Below are 13,267 nucleotides of genomic sequence, written 5' to 3'. Positions count from 1 at the left end.
GTAGGGATAAAGATCAAGGGAATCAATTGTATGAAGCTAAAATACCTTTCAATCCATCTGAAAGAAGAGTCCAAACAGTCCTAGCCAGTTGGATCATATCGATTGAACAGTATTTAATGTCATGTTGAATTTGCTTCAGCAACTCTGTTTGCTTTTGCACCAACTCAGTATTATTAAATACAGCTTTGAAAATGCTTTATTCGTGTATACTTTTACCCGTTCTAAAATCTTTGCCCTTAAGGCATTATATTACTCTTTTATCCTCTCCCTTTCTTTTGAATAGGTCTGTCAAGAGCCCAATTACAAGCAAAAGAATAGCAAATATCATTGAGCATATGACCTATGAAGTGTATAAATATGCCGCACGAGGGCTTTACGAGGAGCATAAGTTTCTGTTCACGTTGCTGCTTACCTTGAAGATTGATTTGCAGTGCGGCAAAGTCAAACACGAGGAGTTCCTAACTCTGATTAAAGGTCATAGCAACTACATCACATCCTTAGTGTATGATCCTGTGCTGTTTTCTCTTTGCCTGTACAAAACAGTAATTAGAGATACTAACCTGGTGCTTCACAGGGTGGGCCCTGTCCATCACTTGATTGAATGTTGAATCTGTTGATCCTTGTACATTGCAACCTGCAAATTTTGTGACTTTCTGTTTTAGGTTTCTAAGTGAAATTTAACATACGATACTCAACTTCATGTAGAGTAGGCAATATATTCTTAAATTCCAGCATTGGTGTTTGAACCCCCTTTAAATAAGGAAGAGTATGTATGTGTGTGGGGGAGGTTATTAGTAATGTTTTCTACTTTTTTAAAAAATACTTTTTAAAACTTTAAACCTTTAAACATATATTTCCAGGTGGTGCTTCTTTGGATCTGAAAGCTTGTCCTCCTAAACCAGCTAAATGGATTCTGGATATGACTTGGTTGAATTTGGTGGAGCTCAGTAAGCTGAGACAATTTTCAGATGTTCTTGATCAAGTAGGTACCAGTAGGAGTTGGTATATTTTGTTTTTGCAGTTTGTTTCAATTGACAGTTTAATGGATTTCAATTTCTATGTGTTAATCTGCCTCAGTTATATATTATCTGGCAAATATAAAACTTGAAGCATTGATGTTTCAGAAACTTAATGTTCTGAGATCATTACAGAACACACTTTACTACCTATTCAATTTCACTTTCATCTCTACAGTAGTGGCCAAAATTGTGGAAACCTTTTGGGAAAAGTGTATTTTTTGATTTGATGGCTAATAACACCACTTTTTTTTGGAGTTTCAAGATAATCATATTCCACTGCTGGAATGGCCTGGGAATAGCCCAGACCTTAACCCAATTGAAAATCTATGGAGCCGACCAAAGAAACTTGCTAGCCAGAAGCAACCCAGCAATAAAACCCAGTTAATAGAAGCAATCATTCAAGCTTGGTTTCACATTATAATAGCTGCAGACCTAAAAGACTTGGTTCACTCCATGGGAAGACATTGTAAGGCCGTAACTCATGCTAAAGGTTACCCAATGAAGTATTAACGGACGTGATAATTTTTGTATATTTCGTTTTTTTCTACATGTTTCACTTTTCTTCTTTATACTGTAATTGCTATTCTAATAGCAAATCCTTCATAAAAGTTATTGCATTACATTCTTGATTAAATTATCTTTCCATTGATATATAATTTTATGGTACTACCCCCCCCCCAAAAAAGTGATGTTAATAGCTAGTTTTAGAAAATACACTTTTCCCAAAAGGTTTCCACAATTTTGGACACTACTGTAGTGGTGAGGGTACCCATAAACAAGCCAGCCAATTAGCCAGCCTTGGCTCAGATCTAAAGGCATCAGGGCATATAAAGCATATTTCTTTAAATATGGAGCATGGAGCTAATGCTTTAAAGTTAAACCGATTCTTTAAAATCTAGTGTAAGAACTTGCTGGTAAAATGTTTATTGAAGTATACCTAGGATAAAAGTTCCATCTTTACATTTTGGAGCAAATAAAACTGCATTGGATATTAATGCTTATAGTTCATTACAGCTAGAACTATAAGTAGTGAATAAGGATCCCTACCACTAAGAAAAATGGTGGTTCTTTCAGAAAGGCACATAGAGTCGCTCATTAAGCTGTCTGAAATTAAAGTTATATTCTTTGAAAGTTCATCCATATAGTCATATAGAATATGCTATTATTCTCCAATCTTTAAGGTGGGAGGAAAATCTATTCTCAAAATCACTGCCCCCTCAGTGTTCCTTTTACTTTGCCTCAGGAGGCCACAAGAACTGCTGCCCTCACAGGAGAGAGGCTGCTGTTGCTGCTGCTGAACTGGTGATGGTGCTCTCTAGCAAAGCACAGAAGTAAAGCAAGGGCAGCAGTGGGGATGGGTTTGTCCCATGATAAGGGCCTGCACAGTGCCGTTTAAGCTGACAGAGTTACTGATAGGAATAACAACCTTGAAGGTGTATATTGGTCTGCCATTAAGTTAATATTTGACAATCCAACACCATGAAGGGAAAACATGCCACACAGGCCAAGTTTTGGGTTGTTTTGCAACTACTGTTAATATAGCCAAGGAGCACAGAAGTCTCTGACTGATGGGAGTGGGTTGTCCTTCAGTGGCTAGTTCAATCTTAACAGATCACCGTCCATCCAAAGACACTTCTGTGTGACACAGAATGTTCACTTAGGGGTTTTCTTCCATTTTTCTGATGGAAAACATTGTCCTGCCAGATCACCTTGATCCAACTCAATGGCAGACTGGCCTCAAGATGGTCACTCCAACATGAGAGAGGTCCTCAACAGATGTTAAGCAGTCTGTCTTTGAATGAGGAAAAGGGGACTATATTGATGACTCCTGTGGAATATGATACTCTCATTGTATTATATTATCAGATCTCACAGACAGAAAAACAGTGGAAAATTTGGTTTGATAAGGAAAAACCAGAAGAAGAATTTGCTCCCATTCGCTATGATCAAGCTCTGGACTGCTTCAGACGTCTCCTCCTTACTAGGTCTTGGTGTCCTGATAGAACTATTGCTCAGGTAATGTATGAAAGTTTTAATAATAAAATATGTTGAAGAGTATTTTTCTGGTTATGCATCACATATATAGTTCTACACATACACAAATACAATTCCAGGAATATCTCTAGCTGAATCATTTGAAGGGAGAAGTGCTTCACCTTTCTCATATGTACATTCATGAGGCTATCATTTTATTTCATTTTTCTTCTATTGCCACAGAAGCAGCACTTTGTAAAATACATTTTAGTTCCTCCAGACTCTGGAGAAGATAAACCAACATGGATCTAAAATATACAAGACTTTAGAGATCAAAGCCAGCATTTCAGATTGTATTCAGAAGCACGCTGATAACAATGCAGTATCTATAGTATTGATATTGCACTGTTGAAATGGCTTTCATCTACCAGCATATACTGTAGACTGTAGCAATGTATAGAAAATAAACTTTCCTAGTAGTTCAAAAGTAGCTTCAAATAAAGTATGTGGCAATAAACCAGTCTCATGGTAATGAAGACATGAGTACCTCCCATTCCAAATAAGAGCCACAATTGGCACAGCAGCCAAGAGCAGGCAAAGTTTCCCCAGAGTACAATCTCCACTTGCTAATCAAGTAGAAGTCATGAATCCAGGATAATTCTCAGTAGTAATCTGCTTCTTCAGTGAGAATCTTGTCATCTTGTCCAGAGTCAGCATGTGGGGACGGGTGAGTCTCTGCCCAATCTAATAGCTTCTGGAATAAATAATCAGTTACCCTTGCCTACAATTCTATTTACAATTTACCTAAGATTCAATTTCAAGCTCAGTCAGAACTTGAAGTCTTGTCCAATCCCATGATGGAGACATACAAATAGATATCATTAAGGTATTGTTGATACCTCCTCCCAGTCTCATGCCTGGTTTCACCCATCAGTTTCACATAGATATTAAATTAAATGAAGGGACATATCAAGACTACTGGCATCCCATAAAGAAGTGATCAAGAGTTCAGTTGCTCAGCACCCATTAACATCAATTACATCTTTTTACTTTGATGGGAACTGAACCACTTTAAAATGGTTCTTTGAACTCCCAAACAATTCAGGGGTCCAGAAAGATTCTACAATCAATGGCATTTTGAATACTGGTGAGATACCTAATATTTCCCAAGGGCTGCATTTCCAAAACCAGCTCTTGATCTTATGGATGGGAACAATGATTTTTTTTTTTTGTGGTTTAGGCTTTCCCTTAAACATACAGTAGTGTATACATGGCCAGGGATATCACTGTATTGTGGAAAATCTCCAAGAAATGAACGAACGAAGAGGAAGGCCTTAAAGGGGCATTGCAAAACACTAGCTTTGGGGAAAGTAGTAATTGTATACTGCTTTCCAGTAAACTTCAGAGCTATTTGTGATGAAGGGATTGACATTGTTCTTCTTATAACAGCAAGTGAATATCATTTGGCTTCAACCCCAGCTTTACAAATTGGATATTTGTCCTGTTGTTTTCAATAAGAATGCTGAAATGCAAATACTGCTATAGGCGCCTTGTGCCTATTAAAGTTTAGCAAGAATCCCACAGACATTATTTTAAATAATAGAAACATTTAGTACAGTGGTGGGTTTCTACCAGTTCGCCCCAATTTGGGTGAACCAGTAGTGGCAGCGGCGGGAGGCTCCACCCACCTGCCCAGACGTCATCACGGACACTCTGCGCATGCGCAGAAGGTTCTGTGCATGTGCAGAAGTGCCACAAGCAGGTACACGCACGCTCTCCCAGTTCCGAACTGGTAGCGAAGGTAAGTGGAACCCACTACTGATTTAGATATACAAAATACCACCACTTACACAGTATAATAAGATTTACACCATACTTCTGAAATGTTCTAATGGGTTGATTGTACATTCAAGTTTGACCTTATCAAATATCCTGCAAATTCTTCCCTAAATGCTTTGTCTCCAAAGTTCCTGCATTTTTCCTATTAAGTATAAGTGAAACATTAATATATATCTTTTTTAAAAAAAAATTAGGCTAGGAAGTACATTATGGATACCATGGGAGAAAAATATGCGGAAGGGGTCATTTTGGATTTGGAGAAGACTTGGGAAGAATCTGATCCACGCACACCTCTCATCTGCTTCCTGTCAATGGGCTCTGATCCGACTGATTCGATCATTGCTTTGGGGAAAAGATTGAAAATTGAGACACGCTGCGTTTCCATGGGTCAGGGACAAGAAGTCCATGCACGTAAACTCCTGCAACAAACTATGGCTCATGTAAGGCAACTTTTCCATGCTAATTTGGTATAGGCCATTTTTTTTAAAAAACCAGAACATTACAAATTACTAGTGAGGTTTAGCTAAGCATGAATATAGCATAACTAATATTGTATATGGAATAAAATTTCTCTTTTTATTTCTAAAGAGCAAAATAGGATTATTTCTAGCCAGTAGCCTTCTGAAAATGAAAATATATTATGTTTTTAAATCAATTGTTCCATATATTTTGATTCAGAAATGTTGCTAAATTCTAGGCACAATCCAATACATGTTTATATTTTGGAGCAGACAGGAATATGTATTGCTTGGGTGACACACATTTATATTGCAGATAAATTAAGTTGTTAACTTTGTTGAATTTCATTTTCAAAATAAAATTGATGATTGTTGGTGATATTGAGTGAAAGATTATGCTAGTTGGATGTGTACAAGATAGTTCATCCTATCACTAAAAATCAAATCTATTCTAAGTAGGATCCATAAAATGCTTTCATATTCTTAGTTTATTGGCTATACTTCAGTTACTTTTGGAGCTAGAAACAAATTATGATATATTTGCAAAATACTATGTCAGCACTGAGTTGTGAATTGAGTATCATTGGAAGGTAACAATAATCTGAATGCATGGTGTTAATTTCCAAAATGAATAACAAACCCAGCTACATGCCTCTTAACATCTTATTCTCTTAGGGTGGATGGGCCCTCTTGCAGAACTGCCACTTGGGTCTTGACTTTATGGATGAGCTGATGGACACTATTGTGGAAACAGAGATAGTTCATGAGGCCTTTCGCTTGTGGATGACTACAGAGGTCCACAAACACTTTCCTATTACCCTTCTACAGATGTCTATAAAATTCACTAATGAACCTCCCCAGGGACTTAAAGCTGGCCTAAAGAGAACATATGGAGGTGAGTGACTTAGCCTCAGCCGTCATACAAATATTTGATAAGTTTTCCCCATAATATTGAATATTTTATTCAATTTTCAGCAAAACAAAATCATGTAGCTTGAATGATCTTAAGAGTGCTTGGAGTATTTTGATCAGTCACTTTGTAGTGCATTTTCTACTTTAAACATATATTAAATATAAGATAAATGGCTATAGGCATGCCTATAAATATCTGGATAATCATTTGCTAATCAGTAAATTATTGAGTCAGGCATGTCTGTCCAACTATTGAAAATGATTACCAGCAGAACATTAACATTTTTCACTGAGTATTTTCATTCATGTATATTAGCAATAGCAATATTACTTAGCCTGTTTCACAGTGCTTTACAGCCCTCTTTAAGCAGTTTTACAGAATAAGCATATTGCCTCCAATAATCTGGGTCTTCATTTTATGGGAGGATGGAAGGCTGAGTCAACCTTGAGCTGGTCAGGATTGAACTCCAGGCAATCAGCAAAATTAGCCTGCAATTCTGCATTCTAATCACTGCGCCACCGCACCTCTATTACTTCAAGATTTTTGATTGGTTTAGAGAATTTGGTTTGATACTTATGTATGGTTATTCTTTTTAAGTGTAACATATAAGTGGGAAATTTTTGTGTAAGCAATTATCATGTAGAAGTTATGATTAAATGGGAATTGCAGAGGAAAAATGCTTTTCATTAAGGGCTTTATAGGAAAGTTTGTTTATAATGGTCAATTACTTTGTTACAGGTGTGAATCAAGATCTCTTGGACATCAGCAATATGGTACAATGGAAGCCAATGTTGTATGCTGTGGCCTTTCTCCACTCCACTGTTCAGGAAAGAAGGAAATTTGGACCTCTAGGATGGAATATTCCTTATGAATTCAACCAAGCTGATTTCAATGCCACAGTACAGTTTGTTCAGAACCACTTGGATGACATGGACATCAAAAAGGTTAATTGGCACTAATTGGCTAGAAATAAATCTCTAGCAGCATATATGAAACTTGAAATAATTTACAACGTTGTCAACCAATCTTCACTCAATGTAATATAGTCAATTAACCTTTAATGTTAAACAGCCATTAAATTCACTAGATTAGATTTAGAGGTGAGGATGGATGTCGTGATACCAGATGTAATATATATTGGATGGCTATAATATGCTGTTGGAAGAGAAAGAAGATAGCTAAAAACAAGAGACAGATAGCAAAGTCAATTGGGGGAGGATTCCAATTTAATAATGGAACTATTTTTGACTCAGTCTAATTCAGAATAAGATAATATATGCATAGGAATTTTTAGATCTTTCATATGCACACGGAGTAAAAGACTAGAAGACCTCCAAGGTCCCTTCCAGTTCTATTCTGATTGATTGATATACATATACATTTATTTTAGTATATGGTTGCATGAACACACCATATTTTTTTTAATCTTTTTCAGGGTGTGTCCTGGAACACTGTTCGTTATATGATTGGGGAAATTCAGTATGGTGGAAGGGTTACAGATGACTATGACAAAAGGCTCCTTAACACATTTGCTAAAGTGTGGTTCAGTGAAAACATGTTCAGCCAAGACTTTTCATTTTACAAAGGATACAATATACCCAAGTGTACTGCAGTGGATCAGTACTTGCACTACATACAGGTTTGTTATCATTAGCAAATAAAAGAAAAATTTAAGGCTAGGCTGAAGTTAATAAATCAAAAGCTTTCTTCATTCACAAGGTCATTGCAGTAGTATACTTCCTCCTTAATCAAACTTCCTGTATAGAATTTGCAGACAAGAACTTTGAAGATATATACGAAGGATACTTAAATGTAAAGAAATTAATATCAAAATATGGAAGAAACTGAGAAATTAATAATGTGCTAAGTAGGAATATTGAACTACTGCCTCACAGCCTCAGAGATAGTAGTGATTAAGACATTTGTGAACAACTGGAAATTCTTGATCTGAAAATTGCCTTTGTCTTGATGACAGTGACAATGAATTTCTTTTTAATACTAAAATCATAACAATGTAAAGGGGATGGGAGAATGATGTTGTTACCATGACAAAGAAGAATATTGCTGATGAGCAGTTTATATATAAATAAATAAGGGGTATGGTATCATGGTTACAATTGAACTGAACTATTATCTGTATTTCAAAGCGCTGTACAAGTGTTAAGTTAGATAATTATTCTTTCACCTTATGTAATAATTTCTTGAAACGTATTGTATAAATGAAAAATTCTCTGAAGTCTTACTATTTGTTGATATTATCTTTTTAAAGATACATATATGGGCACATTTATAAACATTATATATGTATATACATACACTATATATGCATACACTATACACACATAAACACAAGTATGTGTGTGTGTATACACACACCCACACTATATGCACGCACGCACATACATACAGACACATATATATTACAAATATTCTTTTGGATTCCAGTGCTGTTATCTTTTCAATGTTTTAATGTTAAACCCTCAATCAATAATGCATTCAAATAGGGATTTCTATCCCTCTCAGTTTTTGCTGCGCTCTCTGATGCTGATATGTTTTTTTTAAAAAAAATTTTTGCTATTGCCACTCTGCTTTTTTTATACTCGTTTCCACTAGTACTTTAGAAGAGTCTCTATATTACTGTGCTAGATTTATTAATAAAATGTACTGACCGTCCCTCTGACCACAAGATAACTCTTGTTATATCTGCTTTATGTTGGCTTGTACAGGGCTTGCCTGCTTATGATACTCCAGAAGTTTTTGGGCTGCATCCCAATGCTGATATTACTTACCAGAGCAAACTGGCAAAAGATGTGCTAGACACTATCCTCAGCATTCAGCCCAAAGATAGCTCTAGCGGAAGTGGTGAAACCCGAGAAGCTGTAGTGGCCAGGCTAGCTGACGATATGCTGGAGAAACTACCTGCAGATTATGTGCCTTTTGAAGTAAGTTCATAAACCCTTGAGATAGGAAGCATCGGCTGCATTGGAATTGTTTTTCACGTTGTCTAACGGGAGGGTGGGGGAGGACCCCTTTTCTTAATCCCACTTTTAAAAAAATAATATTTTCAGTATACTTGTAACCTAGATATAAAGCCAAATAACAAAGAGGCATATGGTGCTTTCAGATCTGTTTGATTCTTGGAGATTGCCTGGACATGTCCCTATCGTTTTATTGGCAAGATTTTTCAGAAGGGCTTTGCTATTGCCTTCTTTCTAGGACAGAGAGTGGAGAACCTGGATCAAGATTACCCAACTGGCTTCGTGCCTAAAACTAGACCTCACATTCTCCTAGTTTCTAGCCTACACCAATCAGGCTCTTGCAGGCAAATACACTCATGTATATTTAATCATTTATTTGGTTTGACTTGATATTTATATTTATATTTATAATTAGATTTATGCAATCTTCACATTTCAAAGCTTTCTATATATATATATTTAGTTTTTCCATAGAGAATTATGGATACCTTAACCCTCTAAATATACTTGCATTTATTTTCAAATACTTGTATCACCTATGAAATAACTGATTCAGACGTTTTTTAGACAAGCTTCTTGTACATGATCTTAGTGTTCAAGGAATTCATGCTCCACACCTCTTTGAAAAAAAATCTATCCTCCCATTTCATTTCCTCCACATAGAATTGTATAGAAGTCAGTAGCTAAGGCCTTGTGGACATGGCGGTCAGCATGCTAACTGGCATTGTATTTAAATATTCTCTTTAAATATTCTCTGTCTCATGTTAGGTAAAGGAAAGGCTTCAGCAAATGGGACCATTTCAGCCAATGAACATCTTTCTGCGACAGGAAATTGACAGAATGCAAAGGATTATTGCTCTGGTGCAAAACACTTTGACAGATCTTAAACTGGCCATTGATGGAACCATAATCATGAATGAGAATCTCAGGGATGCTCTGGATTGTATGTATGATGCACGGATCCCAGAGCGCTGGAGAAAGGTTGGTATTGTTATTTCATTAGAAGGAAAATAATGTTAGAGCATCATTCTTCTGAATTAACACCCCTAATCCAATTAGGACATGGTCAAAGCATCTAAACACACCTACATAGTTACTGTTAATTAATTGATTCTTTGTAATTGAAGGCTTGTTCTCATACATTTACTTGAAAGTTCTGTTTGCATTACATGCCATTCCAGTGGGAAGTTTCTAGGCCATAAGTATAGGAAGGATGTCTCATGTAGTCCTTGATTTAGGACCACAATAGAGCCCAAAATTTCTGTTGCTAAGTGAGATGTTTGTTAAGTGAATTTTGCCCCATTTTACGACCTGTCTTGCTGCAGTTGTTAAATGAATCATGGCAGTTGTTAAGTTAGTAACACGGTTGCTAAATGAATCTGACTTCCCCATTGACTTTGCTTGTGAGAAGGCTGCAAAAGAGGATCGCCTGACCCTGGGACGCTGCAACCGTCATAAATATGAATCAATTGCCAAGTGTCTGAATTTTGATCACATGACCATGGGGCTGCTGCAATGGTCATAAGTGTAAGAAACAGTCATAAGTCATTTTTTCAGTGATGTAGTAACTTTGAACAGCCACTGAATGAACTGTTGTAAATCAAGGACTAATTGTATTGCAGGGTCTACTGGGACTTCACTTTTTTTTTTTAAATGCCTTTAATTTCATGAACAGCATAATCATTGCATCCAACAGTAATGTTTTATAAAACTAGCTTAATCTACTTGCCATGTACTACTGCAGTTTTGGGTGGGAAAGCACTAGAATGAGGGGGGGTCAAACTCAAGGCCTAGATCTGGCCTGTGGGGCCACCCTGGAAACAGCAAAAGACCAGTCTGTGGTGCCTTGGCCCAGCCTAGGCCAACTGGGCACTGATCTATAACCTAGTGGCAGCTGGCAGCATGCTGAAGGAGGCCGTGGCAGCGGAAAATGGAGCACCAGTTTCATTGGCAGCATCCTAGCAAAACAAACTACTAGCAAAAGTGGCATTTGATCACAAGGCAAGGAGGCATCGAGACGTGTTCTCCTTTTGCATTTGAGCATCCAAGAAGGAACAGGAAAGGAGAAAGGGAAAGAGGAAAGAAAAAGAAGAAGGAAAGATGGGAAGGAAGAAGGAAGAAAGGAAAATGAAGAGGGAAGGAAAAAGAAGAAAAGAGAAAAGGGAAAGAAGGAAGGAAAGGAAGGAAGGAAGGGAAGGAAGGAATGAAGGGAAAGAAGGAAGGTGTCAGCATTCCAAATTATGTTCTCCTCCAGCACTGACATGAATGAAAGAGGGAGAAGCTTTGCTTTAATGCTGACATGAACTTTTACCTAGTTTCCTGCTCTTTAGTAGATAGCATTACCTGGGTGACAGAGGGAGGGGGGAATTCCTGTGAAAAGAAAGTGCTTGGGACGAAGAGATGGATCTGCACGATGGCCAATGAGACATTGGGGTTGAAGAACGGAAAGGGAGGGGTTTGGAAGGAGGTGCCAGTTTTGGCTGCACAAAGAGTTCAGGGATGTCGCTTTTTCTATTCTTAAATTAAAAAAAAGATTCATTAGAGACCTTGTGTTTGAGAATGAAGTTTATTTAAGATAGCAGCGAAACCTGACAGAAGGAAGGAGATTATAATGAGAGGGTGGGAGGGTCTGAGGAAAGTCCTGCTTTAGCACTTGGCCTCCAGAAGCCCTGCTGCCCTTTTGCTATCCCCTTGTCTCCTCCTCCTGACCTCTTCTGGTGGTCTCTCATCCTAACACTGAGGATGCATTGGTTGCAAAGCCAGCTTTCCTCACATGAAGAGGGAGTTGGCCTCCCTGTGACCCACACAGTTTACCCTCCCACACACACCATGAGCAACCTGGCCAAGGAGTATGAGCACAGCAGCAGTAGCCTCGAGGAGGAGGTAAGTGCAGCTGTGCACCCCCTCGAGGAAGTGGGGCTGGGCTGGGCTGTGGGGTCCCAGTGCCCTGGGAGCTTGAGGGCTGAACTGAGCACTTGCCCTCTGCTGCCTAGGGCTCTGGACAGCCTGCACTGCTGTCCAGGGGTCCTCTGCATGGCCTGAAAAGGATGATGAGGCTCCTCTGGAAGACAAGGGTTTGGCCCTCTCCCTGATCTCGCCTTTCTCTGCTGGAGACAATGGATCCCCCCCAGCCTCGCCCAGGCCACCAAAGGCACCCCCAAAATGAGTGACATCGAACTGGCCATGCCCCCCTGCCCCCCTTAGCTCAAACACAATCCTGATGCGGCCCTCAGTGAAATCGAGTTTGACACCCCGGTCTAGAAGATAACATGATTGAATGTTCCTTTATATAAGAAGGATGATTCTGGTTACTCTTTTCTCTGACATCTTGTCCTTAACATGGAGGAGTAGTCTATCATATGAATCTTTTTTAAAAATGCAGTATACAAACTAGATACTTTTACTGCTTCAACATCCAGGTTTCAAAGCATTGCACAGCATAGTTTCTTGTATCATATTTTTCTCTGTTTCTAGGCATCTTGGGCTTCCAGCACACTTGGTTTTTGGTTTACTGAACTTCTCGAAAGAAACCGGCAATTTCATTCTTGGATTTTTGAGAAACGACCAAATTGCTTTTGGATGACAGGATTCTTCAATCCACAGGGCTTTTTAACTGCAATGAGACAGGTTAAATATCTGATTACTCTACAATTCTATCCACTTGTTTTGATTTTTGTCTGAAATGAATACATGTGGAGATATCATCTATTTTCAGGAAAGCAAATGGAGTTGCCTTTGCCTTCTCGAAGAAACTAGGGCTGGTATAATTAGACCTCACTTTTCTTTAACTAATTTTTTTTTTCATTTTCATGATTGTGACAAAGCATATAGGATGTTCCAAGTCTTCTTCTACACTGCAAATATTGTACTAGGCTTGAGAGAGCTTAAGTCAATAATAAATTATGGCAGGAAAAGATAGTCTTTGGAAGTCCAGGAACAAAGATCTACCGTATTGTCAGGGAAACATTCTAAATCTTAAATTTCAGACTTTATTCTTACCCATGATTTTGACAAGCCGACATTTCTAAATCAAATATATAAAACTGCCTGTTGCACTGGGGCAACTGGTTGTCATGGCTCTCGCCA

The 13,267-nt window shown here is 38.1% G+C and overlaps 1 protein-coding gene across 2 annotated transcripts in view; it reads left to right on the top strand.

Moving 5' to 3' along the window:
• DNAH5 (dynein axonemal heavy chain 5) overlaps positions 1-13,267 on the top strand; it is a 162,127-nt gene that overhangs the window by 139,903 nt on the left and 8,957 nt on the right. For both annotated transcript variants that reach the window (XM_087890233.1, XM_034411888.3), the window contains 10 exons: positions 284-474; positions 861-982; positions 2,886-3,035; positions 5,027-5,272; positions 5,966-6,185; positions 6,942-7,147; positions 7,639-7,842; positions 8,930-9,145; positions 9,950-10,162; positions 12,656-12,808. In XM_087890233.1, the coding sequence (XP_087746359.1) occupies positions 284-474; positions 861-982; positions 2,886-3,035; positions 5,027-5,272; positions 5,966-6,185; positions 6,942-7,147; positions 7,639-7,842; positions 8,930-9,145; positions 9,950-10,162; positions 12,656-12,808 (1,921 nt within the window). The remainder of the gene's footprint in view (positions 1-283; positions 475-860; positions 983-2,885; positions 3,036-5,026; positions 5,273-5,965; positions 6,186-6,941; positions 7,148-7,638; positions 7,843-8,929; positions 9,146-9,949; positions 10,163-12,655; positions 12,809-13,267) is intronic.

The sequence above is a fragment of the Pantherophis guttatus genome, chromosome 3 (genome assembly GCF_059756535.1).
Source record: "Pantherophis guttatus breed Tessera chromosome 3, ASM5975653v1, whole genome shotgun sequence".
In the NCBI taxonomy this organism is placed as follows: domain Eukaryota; kingdom Metazoa; phylum Chordata; class Lepidosauria; order Squamata; family Colubridae; genus Pantherophis; species Pantherophis guttatus.
This window is presented reverse-complemented; position numbering and strand designations above follow the sequence as displayed.